The sequence below is a fragment of the Sander lucioperca genome, chromosome 10, assembly GCF_008315115.2.
Source record: "Sander lucioperca isolate FBNREF2018 chromosome 10, SLUC_FBN_1.2, whole genome shotgun sequence".
NCBI classification, from domain to species: domain Eukaryota; kingdom Metazoa; phylum Chordata; class Actinopteri; order Perciformes; family Percidae; genus Sander; species Sander lucioperca.
In genome coordinates this window covers 2716353-2743236 of record NC_050182.1, presented here as the reverse complement: position 1 = coordinate 2743236, position 26884 = coordinate 2716353, and the positions used below count along the sequence as shown (strand labels likewise).

General features: G+C 39.8%; 1 protein-coding gene across 1 annotated transcript; it reads right to left on the bottom strand.

Moving 5' to 3' along the window:
- Positions 1-1134: 1134 nt before the first annotated feature.
- gsk3ab (glycogen synthase kinase 3 alpha b) lies at positions 1135-26593 on the bottom strand. Its single transcript, XM_031299735.2, has 11 exons — positions 26434-26593; positions 26143-26328; positions 16807-16994; positions 16485-16568; positions 14273-14383; positions 9559-9689; positions 9042-9246; positions 5457-5552; positions 4712-4898; positions 4492-4569; positions 1135-3931 (listed from the first exon to the last, which is right to left on the bottom strand). Exons 2-11 carry the CDS (start codon positions 26315-26317, stop codon positions 3864-3866), a joined length of 1323 nt encoding a protein of 440 aa, XP_031155595.1. The 5' UTR covers positions 26318-26328; positions 26434-26593; the 3' UTR covers positions 1135-3863.
- Positions 26594-26884: the final 291 nt, after the last annotated feature.

Genomic DNA, 26884 nt, shown 5'->3' with positions numbered 1-26884 from the left:
CGACTACACTTTAGGGCATAACGAGAGCGTCATTTCATTAATCCCTCCATGAAAAGGTTTCATACAAAGCTAAAGTAAACCCTATGAACCATACCTGATGTTTATACATTTTTGTATTCAGTACAATTGGTTAACATTTATTGTGAGAAAGGCCTATGAGCAGTTATCTTCATCATCACACTACTCTTCATAGCGATGTTTGACTGAAAACAGATTGGACCCCGAGTTACCAGCAGGAAGATCCATCCTCAGGATTGCTGGGTTGTATCAGCTAGAATTACACAACAAAATCATCTTTAGTACATGGATCTTCACTTCATTGTGATATTTCATAACTACTGTATTCTGCAGTGAAAGAAGTACTTTTCCTTTACTGAAGTAAAAGTACCACTACCACGTGTGAAAATACTTAGTCCCAAGTCCTGCATTTGAAATGCTGTTGCATAAGTAATATCAGCTTAATGTACCTAAAATATCAAAAGTAAAAGTATTCATTATGTAGCATTATTACACTGCAATATAGGGATGGGGATAGGTTGGTTGCCATTATATTATTGTATATGTATATATTTTATTATATTATTTTGATCAGTGGATAATTATTTTCTACAATGTTCAGAATGAGCGGTTTTATTTTAGGCACACTTTACTGATAGAACTTCTATACTTGTACTAAGTAGGATTTTAAATGTAGGGTTTTTACTTGTAATGGAGCTTTTTATGACATTGAGGCATTAGTACTTTCACTTAAGTTGTGTAAAGGATCTTATAACCTTGTTCACTACTGGTAAACCCTCCCTGCTACTGAAGAAACCAGAGATTGAGAAGAGTAACATTATTGGTTATTGTATCGGCCACAACCAGGTAATTGTTCACTATTGGCCCTGAAATTCCATATTGGTGCATCTCTCCTGGATTACTATGTGGGCTAGAAATGCTGTGTTGTAATTAGACTAAACACACTCACCTAGTACTATGCAATATACAAACAAGCTTCTTCATTGTATACACAGGACAAGAGAGTTATCAATAAACATGGTGTTTTAATATCATTACAACTTATTTCCCCACTGAGGTCATGTTAACATGGTTCAACTTATTCAGGCATAATTCAATAATGAATGTGAGACAGGAACACTTTCATCACTTTATTAATGAGTTTAATTATTTATACCAACAAACAAAAACTGTCTCTCTCCCTCCATCCCTCGCTCTCCTTCTTAATCATCTCCTTTTTCCAACCGTTCTGTTCCCAACAATTACATTTTACCCTCAGATGTGAGGGTGATAAAAGAGCAGGGTCACAGCAAATTAAAAACAAAGCGTGACAGATCAGAAGATGGAAAAAAACCATTAAAATAGCACATTTAATCAGCTCTTCATTTAGGAAATCAGGAGTACTGAGAATAATGTCCATTGTCTGCCAACACACACACACGCACGCACGCACGCTCAAGAAACTCACCAAGTATCTGTGAAGCATAGACACAGTACTAACAGGACCCATCACACTCGTACGACATACAGTAAGCAAAAATGGGAGACGGTCGGACACAGGAGATGATATATGTCAATGGACAGATTCATTATTTCCCCTTTCCTCCAGACACACACACACATGCACACACGCACACATACATGGTGATCCGTGCTCTCTCCCAACAACACAACACCATAGATCCAGAGGCTTGTAACATTCCCTTCACATTGAAGTTAAAATGAAAAACTGGAGTTCCACCTGTTGGCTACCATGTGCACCTGCATACACACGAGACCACTAATCGGAAAGCACACACCAACGTCTGGATCTCAGTACAGTATCTTGGATGTGAAATCGTTTTACATGTGACATTGCTGGACTAAAATTTGGAATTAAAAAAAACAAAATCTTAACCACTCAATTGTACCACCCCAGTGGAAAAAGATCCCCCACCCCCCAAAAAAACACAATACAATAAATAAAACAGTTATAACAACATTTATGGGGGAAAAGGAAAGGTCGTGAAGAGAGAAATGGAGGAAGAGAGAATAAAAATGAAACATTTTGTTCTGTTTTCCCCTTCTGAACCAGGGACTGAAATGAACTTGTATTTACAGACTGACTGAGGATAAACAGTCCGGCCGCTGCTGCACCGGTCTACTAAAGAAAACAAATTACAAGAACAACAATATAATAACAATAATAAAAATAACAAAATAAAATAAAAGGTACTTGATATTTACAGTTTAGCAGTGAAAAAAGGAGCAAAGCGGGAAGCAGAAGGCAGAGGGAGGAGGACAAAAAGGAACGGAAGGGGAGGCTCCAAAAGCTGTTGGGTTTCTGGGGTTTGCGCATCATTTCAGGTCTGATTATTACAGAGATTAGTGGAAGTAACATAGTGTGGTCAACTTGGGCTGAACATGCACATTTGCGTGGTTGGAAGAAAGAAAACTGCTTCATGCCGGCAGTGGACTGTTAGGCTGAGTAAATCATTCACGATCAGTTCCTACTACCACCACAGGACAAGAAGAACATGATAGAGTGACGCAGGCTGTTTGGGAAGGGGCGAAGAGGGTTTCAACAAATCTCTCTCACAAACCAAACTTAATTCAGTCCTCCTCCTGCACAAAAAGTAACTATGTATACTAGCTGAAATGACAATGATGAGCCAGGTGAGCAGTGAAAATGGCCAGTAGTCTCTCTGTACCTGAATCTTCAACATAATCAAGCCGATATGAAACTTCACACCGTAACGTGACATAATTAATGAGGTGACTTTTCACCCTACAGTGCTAGGCAACCATGTTGATGACATGCGAGACATCATTGAGGCTTCTGTATCAGATGCAACTGGAGCTCCATACCAACTGCTCCCTCTGTGTGAAGTTATGTTAACAGCTGGACAGTACATATAACTTGCCCCTTTGCTTCCTCTTTACTCCCTTTGGAGATGTGCATTACTCACTTGAGAATTAACATGAAACGCATGGTTTCCAGCTTAACCAATGCAAACATGAGCTTATACAGAAGAAACTGAAAATGTGCACTCTGCTCCCTCTCATTCACATAAAAGGCAGTTGAGGAGCAAATATTCAAAAAGACGTGTAAAGTAAAGACAGGCTGTGGTGCCCTCCTTTGTAATAAAATTTAAAACCACCTCTATCTAAAATTTGCCAAAATCAGCCGATATGTTCTGGCTGGCATCAAACTCGGAGATTTAAAAAAACTCTTTACATTTGTTCACCATTGGGCTAGGTGAACTGACAATACTTGAGAGTTCAGTGGGTTGTACGATCAAACATGTACACTACAAGGGTGTCATTTTTGACCCCACTAAGGATGATTGTCAACATTAGTCAGGCCTTACACACGGCCCTCATTCTCAACTCCATAGCCAATCAGGACCCCATTCAATGGCACCACGGCCACACATAAAATGCGCTAATGCAAATAAAATGAACATAAAAAAGGGATAAAAGTCAACTGTAGATTATAATACAGAAAATCCACATAACATGTACAATCCCCCTCCTCATCTCCCAAACATCCCAACCAATGTACATTTTCTTTATTCTAACAGGCCAGACGAGGGCCACCATAGACTTTGAACTGCAGCTTATATTAAGCCCAAGCATGGCTACCTAAATATCCATAAAACAACCAAACACCTTCCTGAAGCTAGCAGCCATAGAAATTGCCTTCTATTGGAAATGGTTAAACTTCAGGGAAAATAGCTAAGCTCAGTGTTTATGTGGGTGTGTATAGTTATTTCTTTTCTATTTTAAGGGTTTGGAGCCAGGAGGAAGGTTGAGAGGGAGAAGAGCAGAGGATAGAAAAGGAAAATGGGGAAGACAAAAAGAAAGGATGACAGAGGGATGGATGCTCAGGTGCTGTTGTTGATGGATCCAGGTGCTGAGCTGGGCTGGGCGGTACTGTCTGACACACTGCCCTCTGCAGGGGGAGAGAGGGAGCACACTTGTCACCAACACAAAGCTAATTTCACAGAAATAATAGTAGATAGTTCAGTGATGATACTTAACTGCCTATCAAGTGATAATAATGTCTAAAAATAAATGTCTTTCACGTCATATGCATAAAAGACTGGTTAAGCTTAGTTTTTGGTCAGGGTCATATAGACCAGAATGTACCATGTGGACAAAAGATATTTGATTCCCACACTATTTTAATGACAAAAAGCCAAATAAAAACGGCCAATAAATACATGAATGTATTAAAAAAACTCTCAATACGGTCTGTCAATGAAATAGACAGCATTAAAAATAGTGTAATTTGACCAGAGTTAGAACCCACACAAGACAGATGTAAACAAGGCCCTGCAAACCTATTATACATATACATATGGTTTGGACATGTCCAAGACTACATCACTTCTGGCAGTCAATTAGATGTTCGGGATCAGTTTTGGCGGTTTGTAATTTGTTTATATCTTGTATAGAGTAAAAATCTTGATATAAAAAAAAAAAGTATCATTTTTTTGTTTTGATACATACCATGTGAGGCAGGCGATGTCTGTGCACGAGCGTGAGGAGGAATGAGTGTGGAGTTCAACTGGGGTTGGATAGACAGCTCTGAGGAATTAAAAAAGGCAAACAAATGTTAATTACATATAAAATACTTTTGGTGCAGTGACATGACAACCAAACATGAAAACTATGTGAAGGTCATCAGAGGTCAAACACAGAATAAAGTATGACAGAGAGGTAAACTGACCAACGGGACTGAAGTTGAAGAGGAGCGGCAGTTCTCGTCCGCTGGGCAGGCGGGTGTTGGGCTGACGCAGCTCATCGAAGAAAGCGTGCGCACATGCTTCCAGGGGAGACAGCCTGGTTACCGGCGTGTATTCCAGCAGTCGAGAGCAGAGGGCAATGGCCTCTGGTGGGGTACGAGGCTTAAACACCTGATAGGGAGAGAAATTTAGAAATGTGCGTTTATGTAAGTCCAAGACTTAAAATGCTTTCAGACAGTGAGAGGCAGGAGAGGTAGGGTGGCTGCCGCTCTCGTGCACAGTTCTTTGCCGCTGAATTCAAAGTTAATGATGGCAAAATTTTGTTGCGGCTTGCTGTGTGACCATGGCAACAACAGAAACTACAGCGAGGGAAATGATACACGCGCTAAATTTACTGTATCCGAGTTCCCTGAATTACACACCTCTTCAAACATAACATCAACTTCAAAGTCTCATTATCCAGTCTGGGACAATAAACAACGTAAATGATACTATTTAGCAAAAACGTGCTGAACTGTCTCATAATGCTACTCATTTTCTCTATTTTAAAGCTTCAATTATAAAAGTCTACTTGTATGTAGAGATAAATCAGCAAATTCCAGTTTCTTAACCCATAAAGAGGGGAAAAAATCTGTTTCAGAGAGATAATATACAGTATAAATATAAAGAACTCTAAAACTTTACATAACTGCTAACCAGGGTTAATATTCCCCAGTAGTGGGAACATACCTTTGTCCAAGGGTGTGCTTTGATTTGAGGGAATTTGAACTCTGTGTAGTTAGGGTTCATCTCCCGGATCTGCTCCCTTGTTGGTGTCCCCAGGACCTGCAAACATGGATGAAGAGTTAAGTTTCATTAATATTAACCATATGTCCTGCGTGCCTGTATACAAAATGTGGAGGAGGAATCAGTGTGGATAATAACATATATCTCCTTTCTTATATTAAAGGAGAAATCCGTCGCTGTGCAACCAGTAACCAGTTACAGTTCGTCGTTCGACTGGTCCCAAGATGGCGCCTGCATACGTGAACGATACAGTCTTTATAAACTATCTTTTTTAATAAAATGCCTATATACACTTACAAAGTTCTCAATGCAACAATACTACGATACTGGAGGGAAAGCGCTTAAGTTTTTGTCATATAGATTAAGGAAGCAGGTGGAGAGAACAATTTCCAAAAATAAACATCCTGAAACAAACCAAATTGAAAGTAGCATAAAACAAATACAACAGTGTTTTGAGGAGTATTATCGGAAACTATATTCTCAGCCTCAATTAAGAAGTACTACTGAAACTGACGCATTTTTATCTTCACTAAATTTACCTCAAGTCACAAATGATCAGAACAAGAAGCTAATCTCAAAAATTACTAAAGAAGAAATTATATCCGCAATTAAGAAATTAAAAAACGGAAAAGCCCCCGGTGCAGATGGATTCAATTCCGAATGGTATAAACTCATGCAAGATCACTTGGCACCGACATTAATGAAAGCGTTCAATGTGGTACTTGAAACGAAGGCTATTCCTCCATCGTGGAGGGAGGCTATTATTTCTATTATCCCCAAAGAAAATAAAGACAAACTTGCCTGTGGAAACTATCGCCCTGTGAGTGTACTCAATATCGATTACAAATTATTTACTTCCATATTATGTAAACGTCTCGAGGTAATATTACCTGAACTCATACACAAAGACCAGACAGGCTTTATTAGAGAGAGGCAGACGCAAGACAATATTAGGAAAGCGCTTCTGATAATGAAACATGTTAGGCAATGCAAATTAGAAACTCTCATAATAAGTTTGGATGCAGAAAAAGCGTTCGATTCAGTACGGTGGACATTTTTATATAAGGTATTGGATGCGTTTGGCTTTCATTCTGACTTGGTTGAGATAATTTCTGCACTGTACAACAAACCTACTGCCAGAGTTAAAATAAATGGGGATTTATCCAAACCTATTAAATCAGAAAGAGGAACCCGCCAGGGCTGTGGAGCATCGGCACTACTTTTCTCTTTATTTATTGAGCCCTTAGCTCAGTGGATTAGGCAGAGCACAGACATTCAAGGGGTTACTTTAAAATCAGGGGAACAAAGATTAGCTCTATTTGCTGAGGACATATTCATATTTTTGACGGATCCCACTCAGTCACTTCCTAAATTAATGAAAATGCTGGAGGAATACGGCTCTTTTTCGGGCTATAAAATCAATATTACTAAAACTCAGGTTCTAAGGCTGTATTACAATCCGCCTATACAGATCAAAATACATATAAATGGAAATGGGAATCAGATAGCATTAAATATTTGGGAGTTGTTCTGACAGAAGATCCGTCTAGAATGTTCAATGCTAATTACGGGCCTTTAATCTCAAAAATTAGATCAGATTTACAAAGGTGGAACAATGTCCCATTTTTGAGTTTACACGCTAGGGTGGATTCAATTAGAATGAATATCCTCCCTCGTTTCTTGTACCTCTTCCAATGTCTTCCTATTTGGATAACTCAAAAACATTTTGATGAGTGGGATAACATATTGGCAAAATATATTTGGCAAAATAAAAGGGGTAGGATAAAATATCAAACAATGCAATTGATGAAGGAGAAAGGGGGGCTGGGTCTTCCCTGTCTCAGGGACTATTATTATGCTGCTCAAGTTAGACCTTTAATCTGTTTATGTTCACCCATTTACTCGGCTGGATGGAAAGATGTTGAAGGGACTACTACGAAAGATATACCCATTATGGCCCTTTTAAATGACAAAAAACTACAAATGAGTATCAATATGATTGAATATGTTATGTATGAATCTCTTCTGAAATCCTGGAATAGAATAATGCAAATATGCAACCTAAAAAAAATTGTCTAGAATTTTAAGGTGGTGCGCGTATGATTCTGACTTCAGACCAAATGCCTTTGATGGAAGATTTAAAGGTTGGGTCTCAAAAGGAATTACAACCTATTATTCTTTTATGCACAAGGGAACATTTATGAGTTTTGAATTCTTAGAGAACAAATATTGTTTAGGTCAAGACGATTTCTATAGATACCTACAGGTTAGGCATTATTTTGATCAAAATATAAAGATAACAATGGAAAAGTGCAACTTGGGGTTCCTACAGACTTTCTTAGCATTAATTACATAATTTTCTCTACAGAAACATACATTAAGTACATTACATTAAGTATGAGTACATTAAGAGGAGATGGGAAATGGAAGGTAATTTACAAATTTCAAATGAAAGTTGGGTGAATATATGTAGAGTACAATGAGTACTACTGGCTCGAACACCTGGCGAGAGTTTTGTTGGAAGAATATAATCAGGTTTTTTATCACACCTATTCAAAAGAGACACCAGGGTAGTAGAGACTCATGCTGGAGGCTCTGTGGGTTCTCAGGAGCCAATCATTTCCACATTTTCTGGGACTGCCCATTGTTAAGCCCTTATTGGTCACAAATATGTGAACATATTAATCATACATTTGGTAGTAAAATACCTTGCAATTTTGAAAATGTGTATTTGGGCAACGTGGATGATAACTGGAGAAATAAGGACAAGAGGTTGCTTTGGACATTACTGGCAGCGAGTAAGAAAACCATAACCAGGAAATGGTTAAAACCGGACCTTCCGACCATCGAAGAGTGGATCAACATAATCCAAGAAATCTACATTATGGAAAAACTTTCATTTACTCTCAGGTCTCAAGCCCATAAGGTCAGACTTTGTATGAGTGTTATAGTTTTAAGTGTAAGAAAACCATTTCTGTACGGTTGCTCTTCCCATAACTGTTCATATTAAAAGATGTTAAAAATAAAGTTCTCAATGCTTCGGTTTACATGTAGGGACCCTCATTATGCTACGTAGAAGTGTGGTGCTACAGTATTTTGAGCGTTGTTAGTGGTATAGAAATTTTTTACTTTACCAGTGCCCCGACGACTAGCGTTATAAGCTAATTAGCGGTTTGCGCTAAAACTGGTCACATTCGATTAGCATGAAAACATATCCCAGAGAATGGTTGACTCAGTACAAATGTGTTATTAACCCTTAGGTTCATTTTGCGCTGGATTTCTCCTTTAAGTATACAGCTTGCATTGCCCTTCTGGATATACGGTTTTCCATTTAATGATACCTGCATTTAAATGTATTCAAATACTATATTTAAATACAAGTACACACTCATTGACTGGTGAGGTATCAATAAATGCTTCTTTTTCCATAGTTCTTACAAATGCAAAACGGTTTCTTAAAACCCAAACTTTCCACCATGTCTCCTTTTATCTAGCTGCTTGTGCGAGTTTGTGGTATCCCTACTGTACCTTGATGATCTCTACTAGCTGGTCCACACCACTGTCCCCAGGGAAGATGGGCTGGCCCAGCAGCAGCTCAGCCAGCACACAGCCGGCCGACCAGATGTCAATGTTGGACGTGTAATCGGTGGCACCAAAGATGAGTTCTGGGGCACGATAGTACCGTGAGCAGATATAGGACACATTTGGCTCCCCCCGAACTAGCTGCTTTGCACTAGAAGATGGTAGAAGAGAGATGAAGGGGAAAACAACGAGAAAGAGATAAAGTTCAGGAGGGGAACGCCAGTCAACATGAACCTTTCATTTCTCAGTGTTTCTTTGTTTTCACAAAATCACAGCATGTTAGCAAAGAAAACCAAGACGTAAGAAAGACATGACAGATCAACACAGGAAAACCAAGACTGAGAAAGAGATGGCTACACAAACAGACAGCCAACTAAACATGCACACTGAGACAGACAGTCACAACAATGGAAAGAACGATAAAGATAGACAGACACGTCAAGAGTCAGAGTCTGGTACTAACCTGCCAAAGTCACAGAGTTTGAGGATGGCCGTCTCTGGGTCCACCAGGAGGTTCTGGGGCTTGATGTCTCTGTGACACACACCCTGGGAATGGATATAAGCCAGACTGCGGAACAGCTGGTACATGTACACCTAAGGGGGGGGGGGGGGGGAGAGAGAGAGAGAGAATGCCCGACAGTGTTTAACAACTTAGACAGAATCATACAGATATTCCAGGGAAGAAAAGCAAAAGAGCATTTGAGGACACCCAAGTTCACTATTGTAATGTCTTTTCCCTGGTCTCATGTTTAGTCAGGTGATTCATGACTCACAGAAGGAGTCCGGGCTCCAATGCTCAATCAGGGTTTCTGCAGGGTTCACCTGTTACATTCAAGCCTTTTCAAAACCTTTTTAATACCACAAAAAGCAGTGGCGTGTTTCTACAACAAAATAACGTAGGAGTGAAAAATGATCCCAGAAGATATGCAACTGTCCTCATCAAACCCCAAGTTGACATTTGTCTACATGCATTATTGTTAACAAAAAAAAGACGAGACTAAAAGGTTTTGCATAAAATAAAAACTAAGATGAAATCTCTCTTAATTTTCGTCTACAATCGTCTCTGCTTTTTCATCATGAGATAGAATATTCAGCCGTTACTAGGGTTGGGTACCGAGACCCGGTGCTAATACGGCACCTGTGCCTTAACAACTGGTATCTACCAGACCGAATAGCAACGCGGATTTCGGTGCCACTTAAATGCCTGCGTTTCTCTCTGATGCTCCTAAATGGACGTTAGAGGCAACCAAAACATCGCTGCATGTCACGCTAGTTAACACTTCACTTGACAGCAGGTAACGTTAGCCTACCGTTAGCTAGCAGCTGGAGTAAACACGGTTAAAATGCTGACAGCTAAACGGTGTAGAAGTTTGTCTGTATTTCACTGTAGAGGATTCCAACACCCGGACGTACGATAGTCTGTCTGTAGCTGCCGTTGTCTGAAAAACAACACCGATGTTGCGTTCACTTGAAACTCTCCAGCCTCGTGCTGCATTCAAAGTTATTGTAAAATACCCTTTTCCCATCCAGTGGTTGTTTTTGTCGTTTACCAGGAATTTACTGGTGAAATAAGGAAGAGGCTCGATATTTGGTCGCATTTTACGTACAATGATATTGACAAAAAATCTGAATGTGTCATTCTAACTATTTGACTGAAATGGTTATCAGAGATAATCTCACAAATAATTTGTTATTTAAAAAAAAGACTAAAATGTTTTGACTAAAACTTGACAAAGATGTATTGAGTTTTCTTTTGACTAAAACTAGACTAAAATGACGAGACTTTTAGTCAACTAAAACTTGACTAACAAAAAAGAATATATGTGAATGACTAAATATGACTAAAACTAACAAGGACATTTGGCACAAGACTAAGACTAAATAAAAAATAGGTGAAAAAATGAACACTAGTCTACACATCCAATTCCTAGGCCAGTGATGTCATTCTGGAATAGAAATTGCTCACACAGTTAAGTCTGCACCCATTTAATGTGTCTGTGGAATGCAGATGATAAGCATATTAATAAGACAAATCACTGTCATCACCATTATCACCCACATGATGCATTGATAGCAGGCCGGCCACAGGTTACAAAAGGATTACAGACAAGATGACGATGAAGGGATGAGAGATGATGTTCAAGAAGGTGGCAGAGAGAGAGAAGAGGAAGAGAGGGGTGAGGAAGAGGGAAACAATGAGACAAGGCATAAACATGGACACCCAGGGGACAGGGATGTGGAAGTGTGTCGCTGGAGGACGGACGGATGACAAGAGGAGAGAGAAAGCGGGAGAGAGAGATAGAGATCAGTATTCATCTCAAAGCCACAGGGGAGCAGCAGGCTGAGGAAGGGAAATGGGCCATGAGACAGCTATAATGTTCTCTCTGCTGCTACAGACACCGTAAACACACAAACTCTTTCTAAAATGAGCACCCTTTTAGACAGGGAACAAAGTGTATTACAAACAGATTCATTCCCATGGGGCCATATTTCCCTTTCTGCTTTCATAATCCTTAAACAGTGAGCTGTCTGTGAAAAAACAAACAGGAAAATACTTTGGTTGTTTGACATCCACCGGCGATAACTGAACTACATTTTATTTTCAGTTTCCACTGCACTGTGTTAAAAAATTGCTCAATAACTGATGAAACTCAATTCAAAAGACTAGGATGAAATATATAAATTAGTGCTGTCAGCATTAACGCGTTAATCATGATGCGATTAAGGGCCGAGCATAACGCGTTAATTTTTTTTTTATCGCATGCCGCCGCTTATTAATTTATTTTCACTTCACTCGGCTTCACGTTGTGCCTAACAGGCTACTATTTTGACCCTTTGCCATACTTCCTCATAACACATCCTGCTGCTGCAGGCATGATGGAGAAAGACAGCAGAAAACACAATTCTGAACGGCCCTTGTTATTTTCCAAAACTCCCGGACGGGTCGAAAGCCTTATGCACATTGTGTAAAGCTGAATTAAAATGTCACCAAAGCACGTCAAGCTTGAGCTACCACCTACGAGCTAAGCATAGTACAGTTAACGTGACTCTGGTTGATGCTAGCGGGCTCAGGCAAAGCACTATTTTGGAGAGTGCTACTTGCCGACCTGCGGATGAAACCAAATCCCAAAAAATTACTCTCTTGCAAAATGGGTGGAAACTAACTGCAGACCTGTCAGCATCGTAGAAGGCTCGGGTCTTAAAGACGTACTATGGTTGGCATGTTCTGACCCGTCTTATACATTGCCATCGAGGAGGGACAGTAGTTTCACGCACGCATACACTACCTGTATGACACAGAGAAAGCAGCCAAACGGGAACTGCTGCAAAGCGATGCAAGGTGATCATTGGACGTCAGTGAGTAATCAAAATTATTTAGGAGTTACTGCACACTATATTGACTCTAGATTCAAATGTGTGACCAGATTCACACATTTTTCTTTTGTTTACAGTAAATAAATAAACAAATACAGATCTTAAAATCAAGTTCATAAAGTCACTTTCTTTGCATTCATTTGATTGCCAATCAAGATACACTGGTAAGAATTGCTTTCCATTGTTAATATGTACTTAAAAACAGTTCTGAAATGCAAAATAATCAAATTTTAATCATGCGATTAACTATAGAAATTCAGCGATAAAAAAATCGTTTGACAGCCCTAATATAAATCTTATCCCAGAGAGAGATAATGACCAAGCATGGAAACCTGCCACTAATGAATGCAAAATGCACAAAAGTACAAATTAAACCCATTAGTCCAATTGAAAATATCAGCGATTCCATGTCAGTATTGCATATTAAATATTTACAGTAGTACATTTCCTGTTGCTTATCCAGGTCCAGATTGCATTCATTTAAGTAATTAATCATTTCTAGGGCTGAATCCGAATATTTGTTCGATGGGTAGGTATTTGATTTTCAATTTTGGGATTCAAATCATGCAGGCTGAAATTTTTGTGTGGTGTTTTGTCGGTATTAAGCCGCTAGCTGCTGGCTAATTTACGCACCACTATGTCGTCCATCTCAGCCAAGAACAGAGAAATGTTGAGTTACAAGCAAGCAGTCTGATGTGTGAAGACATCTGTATGGTTATCCTCAGTTATCATTAATGTCTCCTGTTTGGGAACACTTCGGTTTCCCGGTGAAATACAACAATGGACAAAAACAAGTGGATAAGACAAAATAGTGTGCTGACATTGCTCATTAGTGACCGGGTAGGTTTCTGCCAACACGTCAAACTGGCTAACTCGCTTGAAACAACCACCACGCAAATGTGAATATCACAGCTACAAGGAAAAAAAACAAGCGTAGTGCAAACGCAGCTCCCCTCGGCATTTGAACAGACTTTTGCTGGTAATTCAGATCGGGCCAAAGCTATAACAAGCGGCATTGGTGTTTTTATAGCAGCAGATCTACGACCATATTCAGTTGTTAAAAACACAGGTTTTTAACACATTTCAGCCAGAAAGTCATACCCCCCTATATTTATTACAATTAATTTAATGTAATGTAAACTGGTTGTTATTTACAAAAGTTCATAATAAACAAGCAAATTGTTTTGCTTTTACTTTACTTGTTGGGAGTTTTGCATTTTTCGCCGTTACTGTACCGAAAATGAACCGAACTGTGACTTCAAAACCGAGGTACAAACCGAACCGTGACTTTTGTGTACCGTTACACCCTTAGTAAACAGGAAACATCACTGCCTCTATCGCTGCAACAAAAACATTTTAGACACTATGAAGGTAAAAAAACAATAGGTGACTGTGTCCCCCCGAAGCTTTGAATAATCACTGTTGATAAGTACCGAAGCGTTGAAGTTAAAAAAAATGGTATTCGGTACAGCCCTAATAATTTCATTAGGAATTTTTGTTATACACTGCTGGGAAGTACTGAAAGAAATGTGATGAATGTCCACTTAATTTCCCTTCTCTGCTTTATTAAAGAGGAACAGACAGACAGACAGACAACATAATCTCTGCAAGTGGACAAGTCTGCCTGTAAACAACTGACAGTATATTTGTTTCTATCATTATAACAGCACTTTTCACTTCTGATACATACAGAAATTAAGTATGTCATCCCTGAATAAACCTTTTTGATGCCTATAGTGGCGTGGTGAAAGCAGTTAGGGGGAAATGCCCAGCAGCAAACCCATCTGTGTGTGTATACATACCTTAACATAGATGATGGGGATGGTGGTCTTGGCCTTGTTGAAATGCCGAGCCACCCTGTACACCGTCTCAGGGACAAAGTCCAGCACCAGATTCAAATACACCTCATCTTTCTGGAAAGTAGGAAAAAAGGAAACAGGACTGTATAATTAGAGGTGGAATGTAAAAATGGTGTTATGATTATAAAACAAACCAATCTCATAAAATATGTTGGGTTGTACATGGAGTGAGTAGATAAACAACAAAATAATTGTAAGCAGTGATTAGCTATATGATTGAAGATTGCTTTTAGAAAGACAATGTTGATGATGTTAACAATGATGTTGATGCTGCTCATTTACACAATATAAGTAATAAAACACATCCATCATTATGAGTGTAAACACAAGTCTGCCATAGTAAATATAGTACAATGCAGTGCGGGGTTTTGCTGTTGTTGCAAAGGAGGAGGGGGGGGGGGGGGGGGGTCGTGTGGTAGTGAGGTTTGAGGGTCCTCCCCCAAGAAAATTTGATTTTACTAAAAACTATGCATATTCACACAAAATACATTTTGCTCTGTGGCCCCATCCACAGCAGTTCCTTACATTCCTTAGCTTCCGTGTCGGGACTCCTGCACGCTTCTCCAAACTGGGGGCGTGCCGACCGCCATCCACTGTAGGTTATACACTGACTATGGATAAGTACCTCATACTACCCCACTTCAAAAGTATCCAAACCATCCCTTTAATAAGTGTGCGTGCTGTGGGTGTGTAAAACGACAACAGTTGCGGACAAAGCTGGTGGAAATACCACTTTTCCTAATTTTGACTTGAATTGTCGTCCACTAAAGTCAAATGTTACTTGGTTCACTTTCTACACTGCGGCCTCTCTGCTCTCTCTCTCTCTGTGTGTGTGTGTGTGTGTGTGTGTGTGTGTGTGTGTGTGTGTGTGTGTGTAGGAGGAGCTTAGCCCCACCTTTGGTCAAACATGCAGGGGAGAGGGCAGAGGTGACAGCAAATGAGAGCAAAATGTGGTAGAGAACTTTCATCATAGTTTCTTTTCCCTCTTTTCATTCGGCTACGGGGCTGCGATGGTAGGGAAAACCCTGTAGTGTAAATCATGTCTGACTCAAATACAGGATAGTATAGTAGATAGTAGGATATTAAGGCTTATTGAGCCCTACATAAAACTGAATTAATAAACTATAAAATCTTTCATTATGAAATAGCAGTGTTTCCTATATGTTGATAGCATAGTGGCGGTCCGCCATGGTAAAATTTCCAGCGCCACGGTATCAGAAATAGGGCAGACGCACAACAGGGTTTCCGCTATGTACACCGCGCACCACTGCTCCTTCAGCTGTTAATGAAAAGTCATAAACTCGTAGCGCCGTCTGCTCTACTGATCTCAAGCGAACTGTCATCCGCTCTCTCTCCCCCTAGGGTGAGCAGAGCAACTGGAACAGTGACAGGACGTCATCACTCGCGAAGTTATGGCAACCAAATAAACAACAGGGTGAGTATTCTTCGCTCAATAAGTGATAAACAGCGACGAAAGCCGCAACATGAAATCCGCACACTCACGCCCGTGAAATAAGACAGCTACAGTTTTTTGGAAAATTGCATTGTGGACACTGAAGTTCATGAATTTACTGTTTATCAGACCCCAGATGAGACAAGAAGCTAACGTTAGCCACGCTGCTGTGACGGCCCCTCTGCCTCTGAATCGCCGCTGCAGGAGACTGTGTGTATTCCTCCAACACGCTGTAGTAACGTTACTGATTTAAAACAGTTTTCCAGGAATTCTAGAGGAAACACTGAATAGGATACATGAATTTCTACTTAACAGTGGCTGAGTTAAAAAATAATAACAAAATGCACTATGCGCCATTGCACATGGCTTACATATAAAAATGCATCTTGATCTTAGGAATCCAGGGACACAAATATTTTGCTCCTAGAGCACACAGTTCAGAGGTTATGGATTAAAAGCCAAGTTTGGCTAATACAGCTTGTTTTTTCTCAGATGCAGATACATTGATGGCAAAAGTGCTTGAACCCTTAGAACGTCAAGTTAAAACCGTAAATTGAATGTACAATAAAGACCAGGATCACCTTGTCTAAAACATGTCTATGAATCATCAATGATGCATGCACCATTAAATGGCTGGGTGTGAAGGCCACACCTAGAAACTTGATTCATAAGACATAAAACGTCAAGTCAGTGCATACACACCTTCTCTCCACTGGAGTAGAAGAAGTAACGTAGTCTCACAATGTTGCAGTGGTCCAATTTCCTCATAATTTGCAGCTCCCTATTCTGCATGAAGAAAAAAGAGAAAAAAATGCAAAAATTGTGACTTGTGCAAAATGACTGTCATAGAAAACTGGCACAGGTCTGTAATCCGGGAAAATTACTGAAGAATGTCATATGCTAATCCACAGAGTAAAAGAGCAATAAACAAAGTAATTTGCGGCAAAGCCAACACAACCTTCTTTATAGATGCAAAGTGTATGGCTTTCTGTAATTATCTGACCATAAGCTCTTCTAAACATACCTTAAACCTCTTGTCTTGGAGAACTTTCTTAATTGCCACCATCTCCTGGCTGTCGATGAGCCGAGCCTGGTAAACCACTCCAAAGGAGCCATTTCCTATAACCTTTATGTCTGTATAGGACACTTCCTGTGGGCGATCGGGGCCCTGGCCAGGTGTGGCTACCACCGTCGTCACCTTGCCACTGTCTCCTGTGGATGAGAGCACGAACGCACCTTGTTAGAAAGATCCTGAATGTTTGAAAAATTTAAACATACAAACATTCTGTTGTGAAAAGGCACTGTATTTTTCATAGATAGTGATGTTTATGTTTTATTATGTGATAAACATTGTGACATGATCCTCTCCAGTTCAGCCTTTCCATACGTCAGTGTCCCTGAGATATGGAAGCTAAACATTAACAAGCCTTCCTCCTTTTCTAAATGGCTGTGACCTATGTGGTGGCTCCACTCCAGACACACTTCACTGGCTGGTAATGAGCTGGTCCCCTGGGTGAAACTAGCCCAAACCCCCTTTCATACTGAAGACACATATGGGCCTACTCAACTCGCCTCCAACACAAGTTATACCCATTCATATGTGACTGTCAAAGATTAATCCCTTGTCGTCACAATTAGAGCTGTCAGTCTTCCTCTATAATACCATTCAAACTTCATTTTTTTTTTTTAATATTCAAATAATATTCAAATCGTTAATGCTCACATGCAGCCTGTTATAAATATGTACTACACTACTCAGGCTTATGCATTGTCAATGCCACTATAAGCATGTGGTTGTTGTTACACGTTCTGTCTGCTAGAGGGACTTCTAACATCGGCCTGGCCTTGAAGGGGACCTAGGTCATTGCATTTCGCCGCTCTCGGTTTACATCATTTTCTACCAGGCACACAGCGACAAACACAAATCAACAGAACTCTGTAATGAAACATTATCTAACAAGTGTATTGAAGCGCACAATGACATCATGTTAGGAAGCACAGCCGAAACGATTTGTCATACTGAGTAAAAACAGTGTTAGCCACGATGCTAACGGCATTGATACCTAAGTCAAACGGTGCTGCCACTACTATTTTAGTGATTTATAAGCAACTTGTTTCTTGCAGAGTGTCACGTTACTGAGAATACAGCTGTTAGAAGGTAATATATGAAGTCAAAGCTAACTGACAGCTGTAGGGCAGCTAACATTAACTTTAGCTGTCTCCTTCAAGCTCCCAGCTAAGCTCCTATAACTCGCGACGCAGTTAGGAAACCAGAACGCGTTAACTATTGATAACATAAGCATTTTGGCTCGGTGGATGTCGATTTTAAAGTCATGTTAAAACTATTTCCCATCCTTCCAATTTCCAGCCGCAGCCTGTCACTCCCCCCTGTACTAACGTTACTTGGTACGTAACGTTAGCTCACAATGCCTTGTGTTTCTCACTCCTGTAACTGATTGTTCATCAGACGTGACATGAGAAGAGGGAGATTAGCTAACATAAGCCAACCTATTTATAAAAATAAAAGAAATCACAATCGAATAGTGATTTAAGCATTCAAATAGTGATTCTTTCGGAATTCTTTCAATAGCCCTAGTCACAATTAACAGAGACTCAAGACTACACCAGTATTCCAAACATGCTACCATTAAAATATAATATTACTCATGTAATTACAAAATACAATAACTCCTTGGAAATCCGATGGCCCGCAAGCGGGCCTGGCTGACTTTTTGTCTTTCAGAGGCTATAGCAGGCTTAAATTTGGAGCTGGAGTGAGAACATTGGTGTCATATTAAAAAAACAATCTTAGGAATCCAATGGTACCATTAAACCACGTCATGCTAGCATTTACCTGATGAAGGTCTAAGACCAAAACGTTGTATTTTTCTAAATAAATTATTTCTTGCGTAATGGTCAGTGTGCGGGACTTTCTCTAATGCTAGCATTTGTAAAAAGGGGGTTCTCCTTGACCTCATCTCAAGATATCTGAATAAAAATGGATTATATATGATGTCCCATTTTCAGACATGCCCACTTTATGCTAACCACATGCAGTTTGGGCATTAACTGTGCAGCTTTGCTCATGCAGTATAAATGGGTTACTTGCGTCTATTCTAAAATTGTTTCTTTGAAAATGTCTACTTACTGGGATCTTGGGATTGCATAAATTTGGCATGACCGGAAAGCTGAGACTCTTGTTGATTCAATGAGCTCAATTGTATTCATGTGTGATCATGTTAGTCCCCATAGTAGCCATTTTAATATAGTGAAACATTTTCTGAAACTTTTGTTGTGACTTCTTGGATAATCACAGCCTCAAACTAGAGACCAAGAGCTTTCAAAAGATACATTGCTTTCTTAGGTATATTGACAATAAGAGGGTTTCTCAGCAGTTTCTAGAAGAGAAGTTCCGCCATAAAATCCGCCAAAAATGCAGTTCTTGCAGAAATCTCCAAATTCAAAAGCCGTTATATCCAAATCACAGCAAGGATTGTGTATTGTGTTCCTCAAGGTCTTGGTGTTTTAAGGTGGCATTTTGGAGAGATTTCTTTTAATTATCAATTTTTGTAAAAAAACAAAAACAAATGATATCTCCCCCTAAACATCCCTTGTCCCCAACCCCTCTGGAAAAAGGAGACGGAATGCTGAGGGGTTAACCAATACAATTTGTTTCAGTTTTCCTCACAGTCAAATTCTTTGCTGGCAAAAATTCTCCACCTATGGCAAATTTTGATTACGTATTTTTTCAATACATTTTGATTTTTGGACTTTACAACACTGGAGGAAATGTTTGGTTCACACAAGTCGAAAACAATCCTACGCAGCCACCACTGGAATCAAATTCTACAAATAGTATAACACTACTAATATTAGTGTAGCCTAATTTTTTATCTGCAACTGTGCAGATTTTTTTTTAAACTGAATTAAGGAACATGCAAAAAAATAAAAAAGCTGTGCAGCGTTCAAATGTTGATTTAGAATTGGAATGTCAACATTATGAATGAAGCTTCTACTATTCGGTACAGCCCTACCAGTAACCAAATAGGAGTGCCTGGACCAGGTCCCTGCAACCCATGTTGAACCCAGTTCAGGACAAGAGTCTCAAAGCCAGGTTGGGTGACGTGTGTTGACCCATTCAGATTACAGGTTTAACCTGCGTCTGTGTCTTTCTGAATTGGTTACAGTCTCAATCACAGTTCCGCTCAGCACCTCTGCAATCTCAATTACCTCAATGTCCCCATTCCAATAATATACATATACCCTAGGGATAAATTGATGTAATCTGTGTGTAAGAGCCAGTTAAGCACGTAGTTGTATTTAGTACATGTTCTATGGTATTACCTCAGGCTGCTGCCAGCTTTTTTAAGAGCTAAAATACAGGTACATAATGATGGGTGAAAAACCAACACTAAGTGTCTTAGTAAGGTGTTGGGCCACCACAAGCTGCCAAAACATCTTCAATGCGCTTTGGCATAGATTCCACGAGTCTCTGGAACTCTACTGGAGTGATGAACACCATTCTTCCAAAAGAAATTCCCTCGTGGTGTTTAGAGGACGGTGGCAGAGAGCTCAGTCTAACACCTCGGTCTAAATTCTCCCATTATATTCCTCAAACGATTCAGTAACCACTCGTGCCCTACGGATGGGGGCATTGTCATCCTGGAAGAGACCTCTCCTATGAGGATAGAAAAGTATCATCATAGGATATAGGTGATCAAGGTCAACTGAGCCTGCTCTGCATTTTTATACATGCCACAGAGCATCACAGCATGCTAATTGCTCAATTGTATAATGCAGTACACCTAAATGGAAGTATCTAAATTCGATATATTTTTTCCACTCATTTATTCAGGTTTTTCCATTAATTTGTCACCTGTCTGTACATTATCATTTAGGACAGAATGTTTGATCTTCTGGAAATCAGTAAAGGGGGATGTTCAAGATGTAACTCACAGCTCTAGTGCCTGTGTTGGGTCAAAAATTATTCGACAATTAGCCATCAAAAGCAATGACACTGGGAGGGGAAGAAAAGTAGAGAAGAGGCCCATTGCCAAATGGCTTGTCAGAGCCTGTAATAAAAAATATTGCATGGACAGTAGCACACCCAGAAGTGCTACCATTTCCTGGGCTTGCTCACTTCGCCTGTCTGAACAGAACCCCTCCTGATCTCTAGTAGGTAGAAAATTAAGCATTTTGATCTCTCCCATAAACTGACAAAAAAACAAGACTGTAATTTCGCTTTATCAACTGATTTTTCTGTCTATATGAAAAACACTGACGACAAAATGATTCTCCAATTGATTCCCGATGACAAAACACAACTGTATACTTTGCTATTTTTTTTTGTTGCAATTTTCTAGCCAAAAGTTTTTAAAGGTTATCAGCAGGCCTTAACAGCAGCCGATAGCATAGCCACATGATTTGCCTAGATCTGATCTCTACGCCCAGGTAAGTGTGTGGTTCCTGCACATTCCTGTTTTCCAGCTCCACAATACAACATTCTTCTGTATTTCCTTTTAGCATCAATTTTACAATCTTTTCAAACAAGGTAAGTCAGAGTGAAGCACATTAAATATGGAGCAGCTGTGGCATGATAGTCACTTGAATAATGAATGCAAAGATGAGCACTCTGCCCAGCTGTCAGTGAATAGCTTTGGTTTCTGATACGTCAACACAAGCCTGATGAGTAAGAGAAAAGGGATAAGCAGAGTGACTCTCATCACACCCACACTAAAAAGGCAATTAGCTTGGAGCTCGTTTGTACGTGTAAACTCAAGCACACTTTTAAATCGATAAAATTATCAGCATTTGAATGACACATTATAGGTGCTTTATAATTTATGGCCTATAGAAATTATAACAGCACCTTGCTTAGTTATGGATTTACACTGGGCATGGCTTGGATAAATCACTCTAAAGCTATTGGTGCCTTTTAATCCATTTGTCTACACATTTCCCATCCTCCACAATAGAAGATGCTTCAATTTACCAGATCTCAAGCAGGGACACATACTATACCAATAACTATCAATGGTCCTTAAATTTGCTGATAAGAAAACTATACCGCACAGCTATTGTTGTTTATGTTATTCTTTTGCTGATCCAACATTTTCTCTCCCATTACCGATACCTCACCTCAACTGGATTAGCACTTTGCATTAGGGCTGGGGCGGTTACCGCATTACCGCGGTCACGTGACGCCTACCGCGGGTCTGAGCTCGTCACCACCGCAAAAAAAACAAAAACATTGGCCTGCACGTTGTGTCTAATGACATGGATTCATTGTTTCTAACGACACGGATTGTGTCTGATGACATTGTGTCTTACATGGGTTCAAGGTTTTCTAAACAAAACTTATCATCAAAAGACCTTTCGCGAGTTTGGGAGCGCAATGTTCCATACCGTGTATTACGGTAGGAAAGGCGAAAACATTTCTCCGTTCTCAGCTGAAGTAGACACATTAACGTTACAGCTGCAGTGTTAACCATTGCACATTAGCCTAGCAGCTAGCAGAGTTTCCTTCTGTGTATAGCTTTATACAACGGCACGTTGAATTTCAGCCTTCATGCTCGTTTCGTAGCCTAAAACAGAGTGGCTTATATCGGTAGAGAGAGCAACTGCCGAGTGACCGAGTCGCCCCTCTCGGCTCTCTGTCTGCTCAGCTGCTTGTGGTCGCGCAAGGAGAGCGAGCGGTAATGGAGAGTAGAGTGCCGCTGTGAGGAAAAGAGAGAGGAAAAAGATAGCAAAGATGATTTAAAGTGAGTTAAAAGTGAACAAGAAAACAACAAGCTAGAGTTTCTCAAGACACGGTGGCTTTATCTATGGTCAATACTGCCGGTAAAGTGAATGGTATTACCCCCAAAAAACATCGGCTTAAACCTTACAATATGTTGCAGCCCGTCTTGCTGCTGAGCAGACATATATATATGCATATATTGCATGGATTGGGATCATTTTTATGTAAGGTTACATGAGGCCAGAGACTGCTATGATTGCCGTGGCACTAAATACTTAGTCCTCGGCCCACTGACACACTGAATTTCATAACGACATTGATCAAGAAAATGTATTTAACGTGGATTGGTCACACTGTTCCGGCACTTTGACTTAACTAAGATAGAATTCTCACTTCCTTGATGAAAGATGGACTGAGATTAGTCTTGCATTGCCAGACCTATCTCCACAGTGCTGTGGAGTAAGGTCTGGCTACACCACAGATACATACAAATGCTCTGGGTCGTTTATTTCTTTAAACCAATCACAATCGTCTTGGGCGGCGCTAAGTGAGGGCGCAGTGACAGTGGCTCTGCAAATTATTCTCAGGAAAGAATTTGTTTTGGTGGAACATTTGAACCCCGCAGAAGAAAACACGACATACAATATTAAATGAAGTTAACTGTTCACACAATACAGTAACGTAAGTTATTTAAATTAGTTGGATACATGGTTAAAAGTAATTTGCTCTTACCAGTGTATCGCCGCATGTACTTGTCCATAGAAATCCATGCCAATCAGTCCCAAAATGTCCCAGTTAGATAGTAAACGCCGTAAGTATAGGCTATTCTTTGTATATCTTTACAATCATTCATCGAAAGAACCAAGCAGGACTGCCTTATTGCACGATCAAAAAATGTCTTTAAAAGTTGCCATTTTCAGCATGTGGCTTGCTACTTCGAAATTTGTTATCGTTTCCCATATCAAAGGGAGTTTGAGAACGGCAACACAGAGAGCAGAAGGTGAGAGGCAAAGCCTGATGCCTGGATGTCGTGCTTTATCTTGGAAATGTACTTCCGTTGATCCAGATAACCTGAGATGGATTTATGTACTGGATCAGCTGTTTAAACTAATATTGAGGATATTAATAACGTCAGTACCACTAGATCGGTATTGGTGCATCCCTTCTCTTGACCATCTACTATACTGCTAATGATGCGTGCGTGTGTCAGTTCAGGATTTAAAGGCAGGACAAAGACAAATGGGATTTTAAAGGGTGTAATGGGACGTACAACATGTAATAACCCACATATCCAAGTAAATGCTTTTGAAATTGGTAACTAGTGGTAGAAAGGTACATAGATATTTAGAAGTAGGACAATTTTGAAAATACATCGGTAACTGAAACAAGGTAAAACCAGTGACTTTAACATGGGTTTCTCATGTGTGAACACAGTGTAGAACAGGACTTAATAGGGCCAAGAATAAAACCTGTTTTGGTGCAATCCGAAAGGTGACCTAAGCGCAGAGTACTGAAACCTGATTGATTCATACTTTCCTTAATATTTGATTCGACCATTTCTGATTTAATAATTAGAAAGTATTAAATAATTTCAAACGATACCTAAACCTAAGAATTAATTTGTGACTGATATTTCTATGGTGAGTTCTAATCACTTAACATTGATTATTGGCATCATCCCTAAAGGCTTTGATCAGCCAAAGTTATTATATATTTTGGTCAGTCTCAGCTGTCACCTCTCAATGATAACTAGTAGTGTCTTTTAATATTGTCAATGACACCATTTAGTTGTTCCTGTTTACATATTTTTCTCTTTCTGTGTCATAAAACTGAATAAGTATAAAGTAGTGGTTCAATACTATCTTGTTAATGCTACTGGTAATCAAGTACAGATATTGCTTCACTGCTGCACTTAAGTCATTGATCAAATCCCTGTTACATGCTGCCAGGTTGTCTGACAAAAGTAATAGTGAGATCTGTCTTGTGCGATTGGCAGTATTGGCAAAATCACAGAGAGTAGAGTAGCAGAAAGCAACCTTCTTCACATTGCTGCTACACAGCATCTGACCATGTCTGAGCAGGCAGACATCACCCTGCCTCAAGCTCAGTTTTCCCCATGCACAGTAAGAAATTGGTCACGGTCCAGGCAGCTCTGACACAAGAACAATGCTTTCACAAAATGCAACAGACCCTGGTGACCACGACTGAGATATTCTGAAAACTGAACAAGGGAAAAGTCAGATGTGAATGAGCCAAATCACCTGATGAAGATCTGCTGATTGGCTGCATGTACTAAGTTTAGCAAAGACTTACTACACAGCAGCTTGAGTCGCCTTTGATGTTTGACTTACATTAATTTTCTTTGTTAGCAAATTCACCTGTTCTAATAATTCATTATTGATCAAACACATTTTTTTCTGTCAGGCCCCAAATAGCAGTTTTATTCCTGTTTTGAAGAGCTGTGATACTATTTTCTTCTGTCTCTCCCAGTATGTAATTTTTCACACCTCTGTCCAACCCTACAAATCTTCAGCCAACTGCTACCGCTGCATAGTGACATGACCTGTGAGCATTCTGCAAGTTATTGTCATCACACTAGCAAAACCAACTGTAGGGGCCAGGGTTTCCAGTAGAGATGTCAAAATGATGAAGATAGTGAACATGTTCAACCATCAGTGCCAAAGTAGACACCCTACCTAAGGGAATAATGGCTTCCTCTAAGGTGTACAGAAATGTAATTAAATTCAGAACTTAGGGGGTGCTGACACGGTTGCACAGGCAATGTGCCAAAGGAAAAGTTTACCAAACTGTTTCCACTATACTAAGCTAGAAATCTCACTTTCTTGATGAAAGATGTGAGGTGGACTTATGTACTGGACCAGCAGTTTAAACCCATGCATAGATGCTTTCATATATGCACAAGTGTAGTCATCCAGGTGAGTAGTTAGATTAGTTTAAAGGTAAGGTAACCATGTGCTGGTTAATAAGAATATGGAACTCAACTAGTTTGGGATATTTTCACCGATTTTAATGTCTTATTTATTCTGGCTACCAGAAGAAGTATAGTATCGCAACCCTAGTTTGGCAAAAACTATTTGTGCACTATCAGACTGGACCGAGGATGACGCCTAAAAAGTTAGACAAGACAATTTCAAACTACTCTTTACAAACGTTAGAAAGCTAGCTAGCTTCCACATCTGATATTAATGACGAATATTAGAGCATCGGTTAACACCACTTCTATTCTTGGGTTACAATGCAAAAATGTTAGGTAATGTTGCCGAAAACATTTACATAACGTTATTTTCATTCGAAATACCATATATAACGTTATAGTTGAAAGCTCGCCACCAGCAGCTAACGATAACGTTAGCTATGCGATAAAAGCCCTTGATTGCAATGGTTCGTTAACAGTTAATGAAAAACACAGCTAACGTTAGCTGGACAGCTAACTTAAGTTTGCTAACCAGCTAACAGCTTGCTGGCTAAAGGTTAGCTCCGCGACAATGATCGAAATTAAGCACACCACCGACACATTTCTCTAAAAAGTAACGCACAGTCCGAGCCTTTGTAATAACATGTAAACTGTGCTTATGATATAATTAAAACATCACTACTTACTAGGCAGTTTCAAATTCCCAAAGCTCGCCGAGCTGCTTCCACTGGCTTGTGAAGCCCCAGTTTTTCCTGTCGAGCTTCCACCGGCTACTGCTGATCCGGCACCGGCTGCAGCGGATCCGGGAGCTCCGGGAGGCTCAGCGAATGAGCTGGTCCTGGGCCGCCCGCTGCCGCTCATATTTGTGTGAACTAAAGCCGGGGCAAGGTTGAACGTTATTAGCAGCCAGGCCGGCACAAACGTAAGCTATATATAAGTGTATTTTAATATTCGATATAAATATAAACTACACTTACAGCGTTCTGTATAGGTTGCCCGTCTCCCCCTTTCTTCCTCTGTAGAACGGTGATGGTGGGGGGACTGGGGAGTTGACGCACAACGACGTAAAGCTCGCAAGGGTTACTGGGAAAATGAGTTATTAGGGGTTTCGAGTCCACACTACAGTACTAACCATAGACTGTTTAATATTAACAGTCTATGGTACTAACGAAAATATGAAATTGAGTTTACGACGAAAATTACAATGAATACCTTAATGGTACTTTGCCGTTGGGTTATGGACATATACGGTTAGCCAACACAGTGTCAACGTTTCTTTTTAAACAAACAAAGCAACAATGTATGTAAGTCTAAATGATTCTAAATATCCGCACATAAAGTAGCTAACTTAACATTGCATAACTTAAATTTATACTGAAAATTAAATAAAAATTCAATTTAAAAGGCTCGGGGAAAATTGTACTCGTA